Source organism: Alligator sinensis, unplaced genomic scaffold (genome assembly GCF_000455745.1).
Source record: "Alligator sinensis unplaced genomic scaffold, ASM45574v1 scaffold781_1, whole genome shotgun sequence".
Lineage (NCBI taxonomy): Eukaryota > Metazoa > Chordata > Crocodylia > Alligatoridae > Alligator > Alligator sinensis.
The window spans coordinates 4,062,294-4,084,692 of record NW_005841845.1 but is presented as its reverse complement, the minus strand read 5'-3'; the positions used below and the strand labels follow the sequence as shown (position 1 = coordinate 4,084,692).

Genomic DNA, 22,399 nt, shown 5'->3' with positions numbered 1-22,399 from the left:
AGGAATTCACGCACTGCCACGCAACCCATGGCCCCCCAGCAAAGTCAGGGAAGACTTGTAAACATCCCTACTGCTTCTCTAGCAAGAACAAGCAGGAAGAATGGCCCTTTCAACCCTTTCACACTTCCTTCATACATCTGAAGGAACAGATACACACACACACACACACACACACACTAATCTTTTGCTGTTATACCCTACAGGTGACAACACCTCAAAAAGAAATGTCACATTGTTCAATATATCCAGTGCAGATTTGTTGGCTTTGGGCTCAATACACGGTGAAGAAAATATCACCTGGCACCCTAAATAGTCCTTCAACACACTGCCTCTATCAATTGCTACCGTTCCTTAGCTTCTCTCAGCTCCATGTCATGCATTTGAAGGCCAGAGGGACCATTTATAATCAGTAATCTGGCTTCTCATGCAACAAAAACCAGAGAACTTCACCCAGATTCTTGCACTGAACCCATTAACTCATGGCTGAACCATCAGACGTTTAAGGAGAACATCAAGTGCATCAGAACTGAAGGACCTCCCTGCTTCGGCCTCTGTAACCAATAATGCTGCATACAGTCAGTTACAATGGCAAATTTCTCCCGATTTCTGAAGAGCTGGCTTTAGAGCTGTTCTCTCCACCTTAGATATAAAGCAACAGGTAACGTACTAAAAAGCACAACCTGGAATCACTCAGCGGAGATCTGGTAGGTCTTTCTTACTTCTGGCTTCTACAAATCTATACGACAATCATGTTTGCTGTTAATCTAAGAGCAAAGGTGGCTCTGAACACAGGTTGGGGGATTGCCAGATCTCAGGATTTATTTTCCACTGACACCAGAACCATTCTCTGAAGGCGTAGAGCATTGCACAAGTGCAGAGTGCTGCAGGTGGAGCCGACAGTCCTGCCTGTTATTACGGCTGCCTGACTTTTCCCATGGTAACATCCTGGCTTGGGTTGCTTGTAACCTCATCAAACTTTGTTTGTGCTGAAATGTTCTATTCCGGGGGCTGCTCCAGGCTCAAGTTTTGGAAGGGTTCAGACGAGCCACCTCAGCTGTCTCTAGGAACGATATGGTTCTCCCCATGTTTCAAAACTCTTGGGACATTTTCTTTCCAGGATGCTAGCACTCTCAGGCTGTGATGGGGCAACTGAGTGCAAGCAGAGGGTAGCCTTCATGTCCACAACATGCCTTTGGCCACTGTTACATCTGGCCAAGTTACAAAAACACTGGAGAAACACCTTGTATACAGACTGCAGAGACGCCTTCAATTTTAGCAGCATGCAACATGCTCAGGGCTGTCACAGCTCTTGTGTGATCAAACTGTGTGCGTGCCACTTCCGCAGAGCCAAGGGCAATGCTGGCCTTTCTCCTGGGTCTGCTGGTCCCAGCCATACTGGAAATGAGAGCAGGAAGCTGCTCGCCAGTGCACACCATGCCCCTTGCCTCGTAGTGGGCGAGTCGGGGCAGGGTGTCTGCATCTACACTTTGGGTATTCCAGGGGGTGGGTGACCTGCAGCTGGGGGAGTTTTCACTTTTGTGCTTTCCCTTCTCTCCTAACCATGAGTTCAATAAACTTCAATAGCCTATGACTGACCAAAGTCTGTAGTCAGCTTGACTGGCTTGGGGGAGGAGAGGGAGAAGTGCTTGGACCCACACTTTTGGGGTCCCAGAGGCTGATGGGCATGAGGAGGGGACGTGGTCAAGTGGCGAGTGAGGAAACTGCTGGCTGTTAGGAAAATAGGTTTTACTGACTAAGCAGTACAAGGGAGCAGCTCATGGATAAAAAGTGGCAACAGAAGGGGAAAATGGGATAGTAGAGTCCTGGCTACATATCAGAAGAGCCAGTTGCAGCACTGTATGTATTTGTGGAGGGGGGAGGAGAACACTGCAACGTGGGATGCCTGGAGGACCGAGCAAGTCCCATTTCACAGAACGCTTGGTGTCCACACATGACAGTAAATTGCTTCCCAAGAGACCTTGATTTTCCAGGTGCACTTTTGAACCGCCCAAGATGGATTTAAACTGGATTAACAGGCTTGTATGTTTGTCTGCTTCAGGTTTAAACTGCATTTAAATCATTCTATGTGTTGTGTGAGTCCATGTCTTTCTAATCAGACCCCAAACTCGCTAAAGTCAACGGGAGCTGTTCCATTAACTTCAGTAGGCTTTGGATCAAGATCTTCATGATCATGCCGCTCTAGGCATTAATTTCAGACATCAAACAACGATGATGCCAGCACAGGGGAATCTGGGTTGTATTTAGAAAACTCTCACCTCTCCTCAGCTGACGCTAGCTCATATCACATATGCAAATGCATGTATTAAACACCTGCATAATCCCAACCCAACATCTCCTTACCTGGGGCCTTTTTCCCTTTCTGTCCTGGTACCACTTCCACCGGTTCATGAGCTTTTTTCATCAACATGGAGAGCATGGCATTGTGGGCTCGAAACAGATCGACGACTTCATGTAAAGCAACGTCTGTGATCAGATCACAGCTCAGCACCAAGACGTCAGTCTGCCAGACAGAGAATGAGAGGAAAACGCTTCAGAGACATCAATTACCACATACTCGTCGATTTGCAAGGCTTTAGTAACAAACGCTGCCCGCAAGATGTAATGGTTGTATCCTGTTTATAGAGGGGTAAAGATGATACCTAGATGCAAGTTATCAAATTCTACCAGTTGTCACAGGTGAGCTAGTGCTCTTAGTGCGCATGAACATCTAAGAACAGGACACAAGGTCCATGATATCATCTCATCTCATCCTGCTCCTGCCACCCCAGAAGTAGTAGGGACCCCGGCACAGCCTTAGCCTTCAACACTGCCCTGAAGCTGTGTCATACTTACAATGGCTGCTATCTTAGTTAATACTAACACTGATCTATCTGCAGCAATCTCAGTGTTGTCTCTACCTCTGGTCACAAACCACTTCAATCTGTGTTTAAAGCAGGTCACTTTTACTGGAAGAATCAAATGCTGGGCGCCTCCAGTGACTCACCTCCCCCTGCCAGGCTTGCTTCGGTCATCAATACACCTGCCGCAAGCCGACCACACTCTGCACCAAAGTCCTGAGAACAAATTTGCATCTAACTTTGACCTCAAAGGGATCCCAAGCTACGAGGGCCCATGCAGACATCACACTGGAATAGCCACATATAGAGTAAAGCAGGGCAGCTTCCGCACTCCTGCCACTGACAGACGCCAGAGTCACACGAGCTCCTGGTGCACTGCAAGTGTGAACAGGGGGAATTTGCAGAGTCACACGAGCAACCTGTGCCTCGCAAGTGTGTTGGGATTCTTTGCCAAAATCTATTAGGCAGGCGACCAACCTCCTTTTATCAAAACCACTTCTGAAAAAGAACAGCTGCTGCGGGACTAGCTGCCCATGGGCCTGGATGGACTAATTCCAGAATCATGGCGCAGGAACATCATTCTTCTTTCCCCCCTTCTTGGTATTTGTTGCTTTTAGGCTCCTCGCAGATATTACATTTAACATGTGATTCGTGTGTTCATCGCACAATAGGTGGGAACATTCCAATTTTCTGAGCCAGAGAAAGGCAAACCAGGCACAAAGCTGTTCCACATGCAATGTTCCCTTTAATATGGAACAGCTTTGGGGCTGGTTTGTATGGCACTTTAAAATGAATGTGTGGCTGGGAAGTTGACAGATTTACTGGTGCTGGGCAGGGGGAATCTTGATAGGCTCCCTCCACTTGCCAAGTTGAAAGCTGTGTGTGGTGTAGCCCAATGTTTGTAGGTTTACAGGTGCTAGGCGGGGGAAGGTAATGGGGCCCACCTTCTTGGCATGTTGAAACCTACATGTTGGGCAGGCCTGCCTGGGTTTTCCTATGCACCAGTTTATAGATGCCAGGTGGAGAATGCCAACATGTTCCCCTCGCTCTGTAAATGTAAATCTGCGTGCCAGGCAACCCATTCAAGCTTTTATCCCCAATTTTAACAATCACAGGATACACGATTGTTGGGAGCAGGGATCAGATCCCATCATGCCATTCAATGAACATCTGTCGGTGGCCTCACTTCTTGGTCAGGCAGTCACTGACCACTGAAGCTCTGTGGGCAGGAATGGTGTTTGGTGCCTTTCTGATTATTATTAAATACTTTGATGCTATGGTAATAATGGGAGGAGCAGGGCTACTTTTCCCATAGAAACCACTATTCGGACTTTGCCTGTGGCTGTTCTATCAGGTCTGAAGGAAAATGTGACCATCTCTTCTACTGTCTTGGAAGGGACTGCAATACAGGACTTAGCACAACATTAGATCTTGGGGTCTTAACCAGGGCATGGACAAACACACAGACTGTGGTGTGAATCACACTAGTTTTGCATCAGGATCAGGAAGGCACAGACATGCAGCTACCCCAGGGTGGCTCATGGGAGGTGAATATTACTCTGGCTACTCTGAGAAGGATGCAGACAGACAATACCTGAACCGGTGTAACTTACAGCAGAAGCCATTTCCCCCATTCGGCTTAGGGGTTTGCATCATCTGTTTGCTTAATTTTTTTACCCTGGGATAAAGTTAGTGACACATACATAAACAAGGCGCCTGTTCGTATCCTGGGAATAACTGAAGTTTGATACAGTGGAAACATTGCAGAATTTGCAGGGGTTTTCCAAAGGACTGCAAAGCAATCATCACATGCTTCCCCCCAACCGTGGGAGTCCGTCATGCCACGAGCTGCATGTTAAGAGGCTCAGAGCTCCGCAGACCCAACCACCAGACTTCTAGCTTCGTTTTTCTGAACAAGTAATTTCTCAAGAAGTTTCCAACTGGAAGGGACGGCGTCTAGGCGCAAAGTTTGACTGGCTCTGAATTCTGAGCTAATATTGCTCTCCTTTCTACTACTGCTTTACAAAAGGTATATTTCATGTTAGGATTTTGCCTGGAAAATGCTAAGCTTATGACAAAATAAGGTCATGCGCTCAGAAAAAAGCCCTGCACCAACCCACCTGCTTTGGCAAGCCAGGGGAGAAAACAATACGTAGCAGGGAAGCACATTTCAGTTTCCAGAAAACAGTGAGAAATGCAATGAATTTAACTTTGAAAACCACTCTAGCATCCTTTTAGCCTCTTAAATTTCCAGATATTCCGTCTCCTGCAAAAGCATGAATTTAGCTGCAAACTTTTCAAAGAAGGGCAAAGATCTAGCAAAGACCCTTCAGAACCAGGTCCCTTTTTATCTTCCAACTGAGTTTCCAGAGGGAATGGCTCTCTGGGTTCAATCCGTCCTGACGAGGATAAAAGGAAAGGGCCAGCAGACCTGTCATAGGGACAGACTAGCTGGACCTATGAAACAAATCTCGTAATTACACAACGTTTCACTACGTGCTTTAATCTGTCGCTGCCGTGAAGTCCCCACCAGCCTTTCGTATGGGTGAGCGGGCTCTGGGGTTTTTTCTCCTTGCTGTAGGCTGAGCTTTTGCAGAAACCGAATGCAGAGACCCCTGAGGAGCAGAAGGGAACAGAACGGCCACGTCTGGTTGCCATCTGTTCTAGCCATCTCCTCTCCCAGTGTGTAAATAAACGGCCGTGAGCGCGGGGACCGGGGAAACACACGGTTGCTCTGTCAAGCCCGCGGTTCTGCCTCTCCTCCTGATGAGCAGAGCAGCGGCCTCAGAAGCACGCTGAGAATACACCGCGAAAGGCTCTTCTGGGACTCGGCTGCCTCCCCTTTGAAGCCCCCCCACCCTCATAAATAAAGCCCTCACTGTCTAATGGATGCACTTTTTTCCAGCGCAGAACCCCCGAAAGAATAAACTAATGGATGAATGAAAAAATAAACCATGCTAGCGCCCTTGGAGAAGGGCGTGTTTGCCTCTACTTTCTTACGGGCGGTGTAGTAGAAAGAAAATAAATGGTACGGCTTGTGGGTTTTTTTTAAATATGTGCTTCATATAGATACGGTAGAAATACGAAGCACCTTCCTGATGAACCGCTGCTCGAAAGGAGGTGCGTATGGTGAGCTCTCGTGTGCTAACAAGGGGTCTGTGAACATACTTGATTTCATGAATTATGCAAACGCCGAAGACGCACGCAGACGGAGAACGGTAACGAGCTATAAGCAGCACAGATTACATCAACCCCAAACTATTATATAAACAGATGATAAGAATCAACATGAACGGACTTAAAAAAAAACCCAGCATGTGCCATACTTCGGCATACGCCCCAGCGGCTGTAAGGGAGGAAAAGATCTGCCCGGCCTGTCATCTCAGTGTTCACTACAACAACCATGGCTGAGTGGGAAGGACTGCCCCGTGCCGAGTGCTAGCCTGGGAACTAGGGCTGATATCCTGCACCTGCCATGGCCCAGGTCCCTGCTGCGCTAGGCACTGTACAAACACAGCACAGAGAGGTGGCTCCTGCCTCGAAGGCCTTGCAGTTGCAGTCCAAGACAGAAGAAAGAGCTGGCAGCAGACAGGAAAGGGAGTGCAAGGAGCCAGGTGTGTGCAGTCATCGCAGCCAAGCAGTGGCACGAGGAGGGCCCTGCAGAGGAGATGCAGAGCCATCACTCAGCATAGACCCAGGCTGAGGCCAGGAGCATAGCCAAGGTGCACGCCCTGCCGCTCCCTCCCACTCTGTGCACGCCAGAGCCTGGAACGAGGCAACGCGGACGCCTCAGAGCAGCCTGGACCGAACTGCAGCACGCCATGAGTGCGTGTGCAGGCAGCTGCACGGCCTCGATGCACGTGGCAAGGAAGAGGTACATGGTATGCCCCTGGACAGTGCTCCTGGGGCCAGCACACAGCGGTGTAGATGGGCTCTCAGTGCCAAGGCTCAGTTTCCCCACCTGCAAACCAGAACCACACCATCATCCTACCAGAAGAGTAGCTGGAAACAGCGAGGGGCTGGGATACTCCCCAGGCCAGGCACATACTAAGTAGGGGTGCACACATCCCTACAATGTGCTGCCAGGCAGGGAGCCTAGATGCCCTGGGGACAGGCCCAATAAAAAAACCCAGGGCCTTTGGGAGGCAACACAGACAAAACCTTCATCCTAGAGCGCACAACACTGAGACTGAAGAAAGTGCGACCCAAAGAACAGAACGTGGGAAGACGGACATGAGAACAGAAAACACACTTGGAATCGAATCCAGTTTACAATGCAGGGCCAAAGAAAACTACAGCAGCGATGTGGGGTAATACATCAGGCGACCTCAAACGCCCTGGCGTTGCTCACAGCCTGCGTGCAGTGAGCACCAGTACAGACCCAGCTGCATTCAGCCTGTTTAAACAGGAGATCTGCTTGTAACGGGCAATGCGTGCAGGGTTTTTAAGGTGCCTGCTATACCTTTCCGGTTGGGCAGAGTTACAGACAAAGCTTGGGCCTCTGCAGCCTGACACCGCAACCACCACCAAAACGCCAGTCTGGAAAATTATACAACATATGCTGCACGGACAGCTCCGATTTGGATGAGACTGCCGGCCTCGAGGCAGAAAGAATAACAAATGTCAGCTTGCTTTATAAACAGATGAATTAACACACAACCAATCGCAACGAGCCGGCTTCTCAGGGAAACCAAAGCGGCATGCAGAGCTACACACCAGAGCCCCCCGTAACACAACCCTGTGACTGTACAAGAAACTGAAGTGTTTCATATTTACACCAAGTGTAACTCCACTTGCCTGCACAAACAGAATACTTTGCATTGCTCTGGGTGGGTGGGTGGGGATCAACCTTTTGGCCCCACAGGCCAAATGAGGAGCATAGAGCTGGTCCACAGGGTAGATCAGGGCCCCATGCTATCTCTGCCTGGCTCATGTATTGGGATTGGGGCCCCATGCTGCCTCTATCCACCCCTGAGCACTGGAATCAGGCCTGCATGTCTGGCTCCAGACTACATGGCCCCTGCCCAGCCCTGCACACTGGGATCAGGGCCCCATGCTGCCTCTGCCCAGCCCCATCCCACCTCCACCTAGCTCTGTCCACCAGGATTGGGGCCCTGTGCTGCCTCCACCCAGCCCTGCACCAGCCTGAGCGCTGGCTCTAGCATGCAGAGCCATGGCCCATGGACCTGTGGGCTGGATGACAAGGCACTGAGGACTACATCTGGCCTGCACTGTGGGGGATGAATATCCCTGTTAATATTCTGTGAGAAAACCACAGCAGTCCCTTCAACACTGCCCTGAAGCTGTGTCATACTTACAATGGCTGCTATCTTAGTTAATACTAACACTGATCTATCTGCAGCAATCTCAGTGTTGTCTCTACCTCTGGTCACAAACCACTTCAATCTGTGTTTAAAGCAGGTCACTTTTACTGGAAGAATCAAATGCTGGGCGCCTCCAGTGACTCACCTCCCCCTGCCAGGCTTGCTTCGGTCATCAATACACCTGCCGCAAGCCGACCACACTCTGCACCAAAGTCCTGAGAACAAATTTGCATCTAACTTTGACCTCAAAGGGATCCCAAGCTACGAGGGCCCATGCAGACATCACACTGGAATAGCCACATATAGAGTAAAGCAGGGCAGCTTCCGCACTCCTGCCACTGACAGACGCCAGAGTCACACGAGCTCCTGGTGCACTGCAAGTGTGAACAGGGGGAATTTGCAGAGTCACACGAGCAACCTGTGCCTCGCAAGTGTGTTGGGATTCTTTGCCAAAATCTATTAGGCAGGCGACCAACCTCCTTTTATCAAAACCACTTCTGAAAAAGAACAGCTGCTGCGGGACTAGCTGCCCATGGGCCTGGATGGACTAATTCCAGAATCATGGCGCAGGAACATCATTCTTCTTTCCCCCCTTCTTGGTATTTGTTGCTTTTAGGCTCCTCGCAGATATTACATTTAACATGTGATTCGTGTGTTCATCGCACAATAGGTGGGAACATTCCAATTTTCTGAGCCAGAGAAAGGCAAACCAGGCACAAAGCTGTTCCACATGCAATGTTCCCTTTAATATGGAACAGCTTTGGGGCTGGTTTGTATGGCACTTTAAAATGAATGTGTGGCTGGGAAGTTGACAGATTTACTGGTGCTGGGCAGGGGGAATCTTGATAGGCTCCCTCCACTTGCCAAGTTGAAAGCTGTGTGTGGTGTAGCCCAATGTTTGTAGGTTTACAGGTGCTAGGCGGGGGAAGGTAATGGGGCCCACCTTCTTGGCATGTTGAAACCTACATGTTGGGCAGGCCTGCCTGGGTTTTCCTATGCACCAGTTTATAGATGCCAGGTGGAGAATGCCAACATGTTCCCCTCGCTCTGTAAATGTAAATCTGCGTGCCAGGCAACCCATTCAAGCTTTTATCCCCAATTTTAACAATCACAGGATACACGATTGTTGGGAGCAGGGATCAGATCCCATCATGCCATTCAATGAACATCTGTCGGTGGCCTCACTTCTTGGTCAGGCAGTCACTGACCACTGAAGCTCTGTGGGCAGGAATGGTGTTTGGTGCCTTTCTGATTATTATTAAATACTTTGATGCTATGGTAATAATGGGAGGAGCAGGGCTACTTTTCCCATAGAAACCACTATTCGGACTTTGCCTGTGGCTGTTCTATCAGGTCTGAAGGAAAATGTGACCATCTCTTCTACTGTCTTGGAAGGGACTGCAATACAGGACTTAGCACAACATTAGATCTTGGGGTCTTAACCAGGGCATGGACAAACACACAGACTGTGGTGTGAATCACACTAGTTTTGCATCAGGATCAGGAAGGCACAGACATGCAGCTACCCCAGGGTGGCTCATGGGAGGTGAATATTACTCTGGCTACTCTGAGAAGGATGCAGACAGACAATACCTGAACCGGTGTAACTTACAGCAGAAGCCATTTCCCCCATTCGGCTTAGGGGTTTGCATCATCTGTTTGCTTAATTTTTTTACCCTGGGATAAAGTTAGTGACACATACATAAACAAGGCGCCTGTTCGTATCCTGGGAATAACTGAAGTTTGATACAGTGGAAACATTGCAGAATTTGCAGGGGTTTTCCAAAGGACTGCAAAGCAATCATCACATGCTTCCCCCCAACCGTGGGAGTCCGTCATGCCACGAGCTGCATGTTAAGAGGCTCAGAGCTCCGCAGACCCAACCACCAGACTTCTAGCTTCGTTTTTCTGAACAAGTAATTTCTCAAGAAGTTTCCAACTGGAAGGGACGGCGTCTAGGCGCAAAGTTTGACTGGCTCTGAATTCTGAGCTAATATTGCTCTCCTTTCTACTACTGCTTTACAAAAGGTATATTTCATGTTAGGATTTTGCCTGGAAAATGCTAAGCTTATGACAAAATAAGGTCATGCGCTCAGAAAAAAGCCCTGCACCAACCCACCTGCTTTGGCAAGCCAGGGGAGAAAACAATACGTAGCAGGGAAGCACATTTCAGTTTCCAGAAAACAGTGAGAAATGCAATGAATTTAACTTTGAAAACCACTCTAGCATCCTTTTAGCCTCTTAAATTTCCAGATATTCCGTCTCCTGCAAAAGCATGAATTTAGCTGCAAACTTTTCAAAGAAGGGCAAAGATCTAGCAAAGACCCTTCAGAACCAGGTCCCTTTTTATCTTCCAACTGAGTTTCCAGAGGGAATGGCTCTCTGGGTTCAATCCGTCCTGACGAGGATAAAAGGAAAGGGCCAGCAGACCTGTCATAGGGACAGACTAGCTGGACCTATGAAACAAATCTCGTAATTACACAACGTTTCACTACGTGCTTTAATCTGTCGCTGCCGTGAAGTCCCCACCAGCCTTTCGTATGGGTGAGCGGGCTCTGGGGTTTTTTCTCCTTGCTGTAGGCTGAGCTTTTGCAGAAACCGAATGCAGAGACCCCTGAGGAGCAGAAGGGAACAGAACGGCCACGTCTGGTTGCCATCTGTTCTAGCCATCTCCTCTCCCAGTGTGTAAATAAACGGCCGTGAGCGCGGGGACCGGGGAAACACACGGTTGCTCTGTCAAGCCCGCGGTTCTGCCTCTCCTCCTGATGAGCAGAGCAGCGGCCTCAGAAGCACGCTGAGAATACACCGCGAAAGGCTCTTCTGGGACTCGGCTGCCTCCCCTTTGAAGCCCCCCCACCCTCATAAATAAAGCCCTCACTGTCTAATGGATGCACTTTTTTCCAGCGCAGAACCCCCGAAAGAATAAACTAATGGATGAATGAAAAAATAAACCATGCTAGCGCCCTTGGAGAAGGGCGTGTTTGCCTCTACTTTCTTACGGGCGGTGTAGTAGAAAGAAAATAAATGGTACGGCTTGTGGGTTTTTTTTAAATATGTGCTTCATATAGATACGGTAGAAATACGAAGCACCTTCCTGATGAACCGCTGCTCGAAAGGAGGTGCGTATGGTGAGCTCTCGTGTGCTAACAAGGGGTCTGTGAACATACTTGATTTCATGAATTATGCAAACGCCGAAGACGCACGCAGACGGAGAACGGTAACGAGCTATAAGCAGCACAGATTACATCAACCCCAAACTATTATATAAACAGATGATAAGAATCAACATGAACGGACTTAAAAAAAAACCCAGCATGTGCCATACTTCGGCATACGCCCCAGCGGCTGTAAGGGAGGAAAAGATCTGCCCGGCCTGTCATCTCAGTGTTCACTACAACAACCATGGCTGAGTGGGAAGGACTGCCCCGTGCCGAGTGCTAGCCTGGGAACTAGGGCTGATATCCTGCACCTGCCATGGCCCAGGTCCCTGCTGCGCTAGGCACTGTACAAACACAGCACAGAGAGGTGGCTCCTGCCTCGAAGGCCTTGCAGTTGCAGTCCAAGACAGAAGAAAGAGCTGGCAGCAGACAGGAAAGGGAGTGCAAGGAGCCAGGTGTGTGCAGTCATCGCAGCCAAGCAGTGGCACGAGGAGGGCCCTGCAGAGGAGATGCAGAGCCATCACTCAGCATAGACCCAGGCTGAGGCCAGGAGCATAGCCAAGGTGCACGCCCTGCCGCTCCCTCCCACTCTGTGCACGCCAGAGCCTGGAACGAGGCAACGCGGACGCCTCAGAGCAGCCTGGACCGAACTGCAGCACGCCATGAGTGCGTGTGCAGGCAGCTGCACGGCCTCGATGCACGTGGCAAGGAAGAGGTACATGGTATGCCCCTGGACAGTGCTCCTGGGGCCAGCACACAGCGGTGTAGATGGGCTCTCAGTGCCAAGGCTCAGTTTCCCCACCTGCAAACCAGAACCACACCATCATCCTACCAGAAGAGTAGCTGGAAACAGCGAGGGGCTGGGATACTCCCCAGGCCAGGCACATACTAAGTAGGGGTGCACACATCCCTACAATGTGCTGCCAGGCAGGGAGCCTAGATGCCCTGGGGACAGGCCCAATAAAAAAACCCAGGGCCTTTGGGAGGCAACACAGACAAAACCTTCATCCTAGAGCGCACAACACTGAGACTGAAGAAAGTGCGACCCAAAGAACAGAACGTGGGAAGACGGACATGAGAACAGAAAACACACTTGGAATCGAATCCAGTTTACAATGCAGGGCCAAAGAAAACTACAGCAGCGATGTGGGGTAATACATCAGGCGACCTCAAACGCCCTGGCGTTGCTCACAGCCTGCGTGCAGTGAGCACCAGTACAGACCCAGCTGCATTCAGCCTGTTTAAACAGGAGATCTGCTTGTAACGGGCAATGCGTGCAGGGTTTTTAAGGTGCCTGCTATACCTTTCCGGTTGGGCAGAGTTACAGACAAAGCTTGGGCCTCTGCAGCCTGACACCGCAACCACCACCAAAACGCCAGTCTGGAAAATTATACAACATATGCTGCACGGACAGCTCCGATTTGGATGAGACTGCCGGCCTCGAGGCAGAAAGAATAACAAATGTCAGCTTGCTTTATAAACAGATGAATTAACACACAACCAATCGCAACGAGCCGGCTTCTCAGGGAAACCAAAGCGGCATGCAGAGCTACACACCAGAGCCCCCCGTAACACAACCCTGTGACTGTACAAGAAACTGAAGTGTTTCATATTTACACCAAGTGTAACTCCACTTGCCTGCACAAACAGAATACTTTGCATTGCTCTGGGTGGGTGGGTGGGGATCAACCTTTTGGCCCCACAGGCCAAATGAGGAGCATAGAGCTGGTCCACAGGCTAGATCAGGGCCCCATGCTATCTCTGCCTGGCTCATGTATTGGGATTGGGGCCCCATGCTGCCTCTATCCACCCCTGAGCACTGGAATCAGGCCTGCATGTCTGGCTCCAGACTACATGGCCCCTGCCCAGCCCTGCACACTGGGATCAGGGCCCCATGCTGCCTCTGCCCAGCCCCATCCCACCTCCACCTAGCTCTGTCCACCAGGATTGGGGCCCTGTGCTGCCTCCACCCAGCCCTGCACCAGCCTGAGCGCTGGCTCTAGCATGCAGAGCCATGGCCCATGGACCTGTGGGCTGGATGACAAGGCACTGAGGACTACATCTGGCCTGCACTGTGGGGGATGAATATCCCTGTTAATATTCTGTGAGAAAACCACAGCAGTCCCCGCAACCAGGATACTGCAGTGCTTGACTTTTTTGTATATAAAGCCTCAGCCCTACGTTGCATTATCTTTGGGATGTGTATGCAAGACCCTTATTATCATCTTTGGGATTTGTATGCAATGCCCCTGTTATTCTAAGAAAGGAGGAAATGAGGACTAGTTCAGCGGTGGACAACTGGACTGAGAGACTGCGTTGAACAGAGATGCCACCACTTTTCGGGTCAAGAACCTAACCACATCCAAGGAGCTGGGAGACCCCACTGTCACCTCAGTCTCCATTTACAGCCCCGCAGCCATGACCTCTTGGGAAGCTTGTAGGCTGTTGTGGGAACCGCAGCCGTGATCCGTGCAGAACCCGGCGCTCCTATTCTCCCAAGTTGGTAGGAGAATAGCAGCCTTGGCTGAGAAACCCTGCTCCCCTCTCCTCACATCCCCAGTGGCAAAGCTGAGCAGTAAATCAAGGTATTTTGTTACTTGATACAAAGCGTTTCCTGGCTAGGTGCTCACCTTGGCTGTCATGTGTTTGCTGGCAACGCAGAGCATGAACAGCCCATGGGAACAGAGTCTCAAGGACCTCAGGAGGGCGAGTTCTCCCCGGCATGATATTAGTCCAAAGTCAAAAGGCTGAACCTGAACTGGACAACAGCCCTTCCCCAGCCAACGGGAAAGAAACCCTTTTTTTCCTGTACCCTTTCCTGAGCAAGCGTTTCAGAGCATTCTCTTAGGCTTTCCTTTTTACTATCAGGAATCTTGGGGAGGCTGCTGAAGTGGTGAGGTTGGCCCCGAACTCGTCGAGCAAAGACATCTTCGAGGAGGGTCAACATGTTCCCCCACATAATGTGCCTGTTGCCTGCCAGGAGGAGCTGGGGGAGAGCTGCCGGGAGCTTGGGAGGAGCCCCAGCTCCTCTCCCGCAGCGCGGAGCAGCCTCCAGGCGATCGCAGGTGGGATCTGCCAAGGACAGCACCGGTTTAGGTTATCTCCATATCTCGAGAGCAGCCGTCCAAAATTCCTTTTCCATACATGTGGGCTGGGAACAGGAAAGAGACACCGGAGCCCCGAAGGCATCCTGTCTCAGCGTGCTAGGAAGTCTCGTTACCCAACATCAAACTGGATCCGTGGGGTGGGAAAGCGTGTTTCCAAAAAAAGCTGTAAGCACCCCAAACCAGGAGGCTGTGGATGAATGCAGCCGAACTCACAGACGGCAGAGCGGTGGGACAAACCATAAGCGTGCAGAACTGCCGCGAGGCCTGAGCTGTACCCCCAGAGCCCGTCCTTCCCTCTGCCTCGTGCTGCTGCCAAAACCAGTTCTCATCTGTCGCCCCGCTCCGAGCACTCCCTCTTCACCACCGCATTCAGCGTAAACGACTTGTCTTCACCTTCAAGGCTGACTCCCCCACAACCCGTCTTCTCATTTATTACCAAGATGTCAGCTCCAGCCTCAGAGCAGCCTCCGATGCCAGCTCAGCCACATGCTTGCTGCATTCTCAAACGAGCACCTTTCTGCTTTCTCTTGTGCTTCACTTTCCACCGAGAGGCTCTCGATTCACCTGCAAAGATGCCTTGCTAACCTCTGCCATGACACTTCCTTCCACCACCCCTACAAAGACTTGGACCATCGGTGTGGTGAGACGACCCCCTTGCACGTTGGCTGGTGCTGGCTGATTGTTCCCTTGCACTCCTGAACCTACATTGTAGGATCCCAGGGGCCTACAAGTCACTTGGTAAACTCCAGCCTCACAGCAGAGGTACCAGGCTATTCGACCCCTCTGCCTGCCCCCCGTCCCCCAGAGCAAAAGCCCTTCTCTTCAGTGGAGGGGAAGGATCTTGGAGCCCAGGAAAAGAGTTGCAGGGAATAAATAATGCAAACAGAGCCAGGAGTGAGGTCAAAAGCTAGAACGAGGGGCTCAAACAGAGCCCTGGACAGCTCTGCTCCATTCACCTGGAACCCCCTGCTCTGTGGGGTTCAAGGAGATGGCGGACATCAAGCAGCTGATGTGCCAGACAGACGGCCTCTCCTTGTCCTGGAAGCTCCTGCTGTGAAGTTCAACCGGCTCGCAGGCTTCCTAGGTGGCTCCAACACTGTGTCTCGGACTTGACTTGGAGGAACCCCACCCTGACTGAGAAGGTGGACCGGTCTCTGGAGTCAGTTCGGTCCCTGAGCTCCCCAGGGAGAGGGCTGGTAAGCACTGGCTCCAGGCACTTGCTTATCTAGATAATGCCTGAACCCTTCCTGGGCAACTGAATGGATCACCAACTAACTTTGCACAGAGGACTGAACGCTCTACTTCTGACCACTACAAACCTGCATTCGGACTAGCAAACTCCAGGGGCATCTCATACCCAGTCCCAGAAGGTCCTTTAACCCCAGTGCCTTTTGATCATCTGTGTCTATATGTTGTTATTTTTTGGAGAGAAGCTCAAAATGGGATTAATTCAGATTAATTTTTACTTATGCTCTTTGCTTTAAAATATTCCCATTTGAGTCGTATTAATTCCCCCAAAGCATACACCACAGTAAAATATTTATACAGAAGTTTTGATATATTTTAAATAAGGAAATGATGAGGCACCTAATGAAAAGAAACACTATTCCAGCTTCTGCTGTGTATACTGTGAAATGGAAAACTATAACGGGGACTCGTACAAATCCCGCAGTGCTGTAAAATGTAATTACTATTTGTCCTGAATCAGCTTAGCAAAGTTATTTTAGTTATATGCATTTGCAAGGGGCCCTGCTACTCCTGCAACTCAAATATGGTCTTGTTTGTGCCATTCGCATGAAGGAAGGTCTGGATGAATGTGCGCATGCTAACGTGGGCAAAGACAGACAATGCGATTGATAAAGAACAAAGCGCCAACATGCTCCAGAGGGGTCTGGGTTAGCTGAATGTGGGGCTGGGAGTCCAAAATAATGGAACTATCCTTTAAGAGATGGCAGTTAAAACAAGCAGAACCACAGCTCCATCAATGACTCCCCCAAGAGCTGGCAAATCACTTAAACTCCCTGCCTAGTTCCCTATACGCATTAACGGGGAATATCTTCCTCCCGGGAGGATCTGTAACTGTGAAGCATCATTGCAACCATTCACAACCCTGGACGTAAAAAGCAAGTGCCTCATAGAAGCTTTGAATGCTTTATTGCCAAGCTGCAGTAAACACAGGCAGCAAGATAAGCAACCACAGTCTCAGAGCCTGTCGGGCAAAAGAAGATTAGGAAAAGAGTCCTAAAAAGAGACCCACCGAGCAGGGACCGAGAGGGGCCAGCACTGCCTGCTTCTCCCACAGGTCATCATCTGTGGGGTTTGGTTGCTCTGCTTTGGTCGGTCGCTGGAGAGGAGGGTTGGGGCAGCAGCATCACCCAAGTCAAGACACCCATGCTCTCCTACCACTGCCAGCCCCAAGAGTGAGAATGACATGAACCCATAGCTTACAACTCATCTCACCCAGGAGATGAAGCCTTGGGCGGTGGGAATTTCCAGTCACTGCTGCCCTCGCTCAACCTGAGGCCGAGACGGGGGCAAAATGCTGCATGGCCCATAACCAGCCCCGTGAACCGGCCAGTCCTCTGGCCTCGCACGCTAATATCACGTGAACGGCAGAAGAGTCTCCCGCAGCCATCCCAAGAAATGACTATTTTGACTTGCGTGTCAGACGGCCCCGCAGGTACACGGCGGGCGCTGGAAAGGCTGGGGAATGCTTTCAAAGGAATTTGAAAACAAGGCCAACACTTATTTGAGCCCTGCTTAAAGAGAGGATTCCTGTTTGTTGCCTCAGAACTGAATTTCATTAGTTTTCTTATTTCCACTGGCAGTACAAAAACAGCTCTCTCTCTATTATGGAGATTAAAAGCTTTTCTTTCCACGGTCATCAAATCTGCTCAACTGTACCAGAAGGATTCAGACCCCAGCGCCCAGCCGATGCAGCCCGCGTACTTACATCATGTGTTTGGAAAGCAGATTTTTCAACAGAGGAAGTGAAGCGCTTATCCGTGCCGGCCAAGACTCCACGGATCAGTGACCCTCAGCAGCAGACGGACCACCACCGTGACATCACACTTTCCACGACATGGCTCCAAAAGATGCACATACCAGGAGAATCTGGAGTTTCGATCGTTGTTTATTTGTTCGAGGAGGGGATTTTTTTTTTTAATGGCCTTTCTTACAAGGTTTGGAATGTAACTCTCCAACGCGGGGAAGCCAGGTGGACCACCTGAGACGCACCGTTTCATACGCCAGCGCTGTGGTAGCAGAAGGCCCACTGATTAGTTCTCAGGGTATTAGTCACGGCTTCCATTAACACAACTAAGGGCTCGTCAAGGAAGGAAAATGTGAAATCGTTCCGTTGCTGTTACTCTGCTGGAACGCCACGTTGTAATAGCTGCCCGGAGTATAGTTGGGTGACACAGGGGAGAGGAAAGCTTTATACGAGATGAAAAAATATGGACTTAGTGAAGACAAATTCTTGACCCAAGCACACCTCCCCCTGCGCTCCCTGCCTCCGTCCCAAGCCCAGATTTCATGACCTAACCAGGTTTCTCAACCTGCCACCTAAAGGGGCCCCAGCTTGTGAGGACGGCGCCAGACAGCAGCTGTGTGGGGCTGAGGAAATTTGGCACTGAAACAGGGTGACCAAAATCAGGGAAGCTCAAGTTGCAGGAGCGCTCGCTTGACAGAAAGCCCCCAAGTTCTGCAGCAGCTTGATAAAACGGTCCAAGCCGCGACCCACGGGGACACGGGGCCAGAGCCCAGCTCCCCGGCACCGCACGCAGCCACATCGTGTAGCTCAAACCATAAACTTGTCAAGCTCCATCTTGGATTTAGTCGGGGTACTTCAGCCCCTGGCTCTGCCTACTGGAAGGCTCTTGCAGGACTCGTTCCTCCGGTGCTGAGAAACCACCTCCAAACATCCAGCCTCCCCATTTGTTTTTGTGCCAATACCGCACTTTAACTGAAAGGCTCTCCTCCCTCCCTGCCGGGCACCCCTCCGCAACACTTTGCTAGAGAGCAACTGCATCCCCTCTCAGCCTTTGCTTCACTTAGCAAGGAAGGCAAGCTCACTGTCTCTCTGGAAAGGCCCAAGCTGGGCTAGCAGCCCTTCTCCGCACCCATCCCAGCTGGAAGCCTCCTTTCCAGAACCTGCCCATGAGTCACCAGAAGTGCATGAATTTCCATGCAGCCTCCCCGGTGTCTTGTGCTTTCCTCTCTTTGCTGGAGCCATCTCACCAGATACACCCAGCATCTAGCCAGGGTACCATCACACAGGCACCTTGGCCATCCTGCACTCAGCTTGCACACCCAGACCCTTCTCTTCAGACACTTTCAAGTGATGAGCTCCCTCTTCTCAATATCAGTCCCTACCCGTTCTGCCTCACGCTCCATAGTGCTGAATCAGAGGGACAACTGACAGCACGACTGCATCATCGCGTAACGCGGTGACCCAAACACCAAGTATGTGGGTTCTCTGCCACTTCCCAGCTAGAAGTGCTGGTAGCAAGCTAGGAAGCAGGCCTGCAACAGAAGTGGCAAGTGCTTGAGAGCTGGAGATGCTGAAACTAGTCTGAACAAAAGCACTGGGAAATGTGCCAATGGGCCAGATGACCTAATTAGCAAAACTTGAAAAAACCACTGGCTCAAGAAGTGCTGTCCCAGAGGAGCAGGGCACCTGGCAGGACTCACACCAGCTTCACTGCTGCTATTCAGACTCATGTCACTGCCCTGTTGTTGCCGCTACCCATAGCTTCCTTATGAATCTACAAATCTTAAGGTACAGAGGCGAGCACTGGAGGCAGCTACTGAGGAGAAGCCAAAATACCCGAGGTTGGAGCAGGGGAAGGGACAGATAGAGACTCCCTGAACCTAGCAGCAGCCAAGAGGCTGTTGGGGCAGAGAGACAGAGGACATCCTCCCTCTTGCAGCAGGTAGCAAGGGTTGGGATTCATATTATTCAGAGCAAGGCCAGCATCCTCCCAGGTCCTAGCAGATGCTGACCTGGGCATCTCACCAAGGTATTTCTCCTGGCCCACACATGAAGTCCTTCTCCCAGTTTCTCCCTCAGTCGCCTTCTGTGTCTGCCTCTGGCTTTGGAAGCATCCTAAATCTTTCCAGCACAGCTTGGTAGGTCTTCTCCACCCTTCATCGACTCCACACACAGGATATTTTCACTGACTTTGCAGAGGGAATTTGCTGGCACCTGGTCCTTGAAACCATAGCCAATTCCCTCAAGGTCAGTAAATGAGACTATTCACCGATGTGACGTACGTAAAATTAGCAGGCTGACACCCGGGCAGCACATCTCGGAGGAATGCACACTTGGTGCAAGAACCAAGTGTGTAAGTGCCAGCAAGAACGACTCTGAAGTCTGAGGTTCGTTTCCTTCTAAAGATGCTGACTGCTGCGTGCATGTCCTTTCCCCGCTGCTATGTGCAGCCATTGCTTTGGACACCAGGGCTGCTCTTCATGACTGCTGCTTTGAAATACTACTGCCCAACCCAACTGTTTGGGTTTCCACCCAACCAGTATCGGGGACATACCCCAATGGCTCCATGGTTGAGGTTACAATCCCAGGAGGTGACTCTAGGACTTGCATGTGTCCATTCTGCAGTCCTGTTTCTATTATGCACCTGATGGCTTCATTTTAAACCCCCCATAATCTGTAATGTTAAGGGTTCTGCCTCATGCCCAAGCATTCTGGGAAGCTGGAGGTTAATCGGACCAGCTGCTTTGTAGTGACAAGTCCTTGAAGAAGGGCCACTCTCGTTTCTGAGAGCAGGCTGTGTGCATTCCCTGCACACCCAGGCAGGCTGGTCCAATGCACATGTCCATCCAAGTCATGTCCAGGTCTCTCCCCAATAAGAGCGGGCCCATAAGGTGACTAAACCTTTTAGAGAGCCAAATTTTGTGGCAAGTTCATTCTTCTTTTCACTAACAAACTCTACAGGCACCTGGCAAAGCAAACGCATAGTGCCTACTTCATATCCCCCGTACAGGCTGGGGTGGTACATGTGAGCTAGGCCAATTGGGCAAGCAATTCGAATACTGTAACAAGTGTGTACGGTGTACTCCACCTGCACACATACCAGATAAAGGCACCATCCACTTAGCTACGTAACAAATGATGGCACCTGTTGCTTACATGTTAATCGCATCTGGTTAAGTGCAAATTCTGATAGAGTATGCAACATTTTTCATCCCCCATGATCAGCTCTGCAACTTGATTGTACTCTGGTTAACTATCTAATAACGTTAATGTTCTACTACTGTGACCAGCTGTACTTGGTTTAACTGCAGCAGAAACACTGAAGGGGTAGTAGCTGTTCAAGCTGTCCCTTAGAGATAGATGCACGAACAATTATATCGACCTCAAATGATATTGTCATAAACCAATGGTTTTCAACTGGTGGTCCGCGGACTCCTGGGAGTCCACAGACTATGTATAGGGGGTCTGCAAAAGATGATTATGATAGATCAAAAGTATGTGAATGCCAATACCTACAATTCAAACGGGTCTGTACCTCCATTTGAAATTTCCAAAGGGATCTACAAATGTAAAAAGGTTGAAAACCACTGTCAAACTGTTACTGTGCAAATGTTACAGCTGCATGATCCAAGGGTAGCAAAATCATTGCAACTTTAATCCTGTTTTATTCCAGCTCAAAGGCACAGCTAAGCTGTATTGCTAGGGGACTGTGTTCCTACAGTTGACACACAATGCATCTATATGTCCATGCCCCAATAGCAATCATTTGAAGCCTCCAAAATGAGAGCAGCTGGTGGGTTCTGGGTCTGCCCCTCCAACAGTATTGACAGCCCAGTGTACTGACTGAGACGTTTGGGTATGCGTACACTCCAGGGATGTGCATAGCTTATTTCAGTTCCTAGGTTCTGCACCAAAAAGGAGTACACTGCAGTAACAAAGGATGGCTGGGAGAAAAGCGCAGAGCTAGAAATCACCTAGATCCATATTCTGACATCCTCTTCCAAAGAGAGGATTGAACTTGTTTGGACTGCTCCCATTTCAGGCGAACATGGTGCACTCTCATGCTGGCCTGCTCCCCTGGGAAGGGATGTGGGGGCGAGGTTCCTCGGTGTAAATATCGTTAGTGTTGTTCTAATCCTGGTGCAGGAGCACCCAGGTTGTGTATGGACAAGGCATCGCAAGAGGCAGCCCCCAACTCACTAAGCCCAGGGGCTAAGCCAAAACTGCAATCAGAAAGGAGTGAAGGAGAAGCATGGTGAGGTTTCAAGTAGTTCAAGGAGAAAACAGTACTCAGGGACTGTCCTTGGGTAGCAGATATTCTCCCGCTTCGCCATGGCAGAAAGCGATACAGTCTGGTCGCATCTATTTAAGAAGTGGTGCCCTCCACAGCAGAGTGGCAGATGGTCCCCTCCAGAACCAGGGCTGCTTGCAGCAGAGCAGTGCCAGTTCCTCCAGTTCGGCTGGAGAACAGGTATGAGGCCCTGGCAACACTGCAGGAGAAGGGAGGAGAGGAGAAAACCTCTGTAGAGGAGGCAACTCCACACTCTGAACAGGCTGAAGGAGCTAAGCAGACCCGGAGGAAGAAACGTCGAGTGATCGTCATAGGCGACTCCATCCTGAGAGGTACAGAGGGTCCTATCTGTCGCCAGGACCCCTCAACACGCGAGGTCTACTGCCTGCCCGGAGCAAAGATTGAGGATGTGATGGGGACGATCCAGGCCATGACCCAGCCCACCAATTACTACCCCATGGTCCTAATCCATGCACCCCAGAGTGCTAAGGGAATTAGCAGAGGTCATTGCAGGACCCGTGGCCTACAGTTCCCTGGGTCCTCCTTCCTCCCTTTTTTGAAAATGGGAACCACATTCGCCCTTTTCCAGTCCTCTGGCACCTCGCCAGAGCACCACGAGTGCTCATAAAGCTGTCCCACGGGTCCTGCAATGACCTCTGCTAATTCCCT

The 22,399-nt window shown here is 50.4% G+C and overlaps 1 protein-coding gene across 1 annotated transcript in view; it reads right to left on the bottom strand.

Moving 5' to 3' along the window:
* EIF2B3 (eukaryotic translation initiation factor 2B subunit gamma) overlaps positions 1–22,399 on the bottom strand; it is a 114,508-nt gene that overhangs the window by 81,572 nt on the left and 10,537 nt on the right. Inside the window, exon 3 of the mRNA XM_006015791.3 lies at positions 2,362–2,521. Coding sequence (XP_006015853.1) covers positions 2,362–2,521 — 160 coding nt within the window. The remainder of the gene's footprint in view (positions 1–2,361; positions 2,522–22,399) is intronic.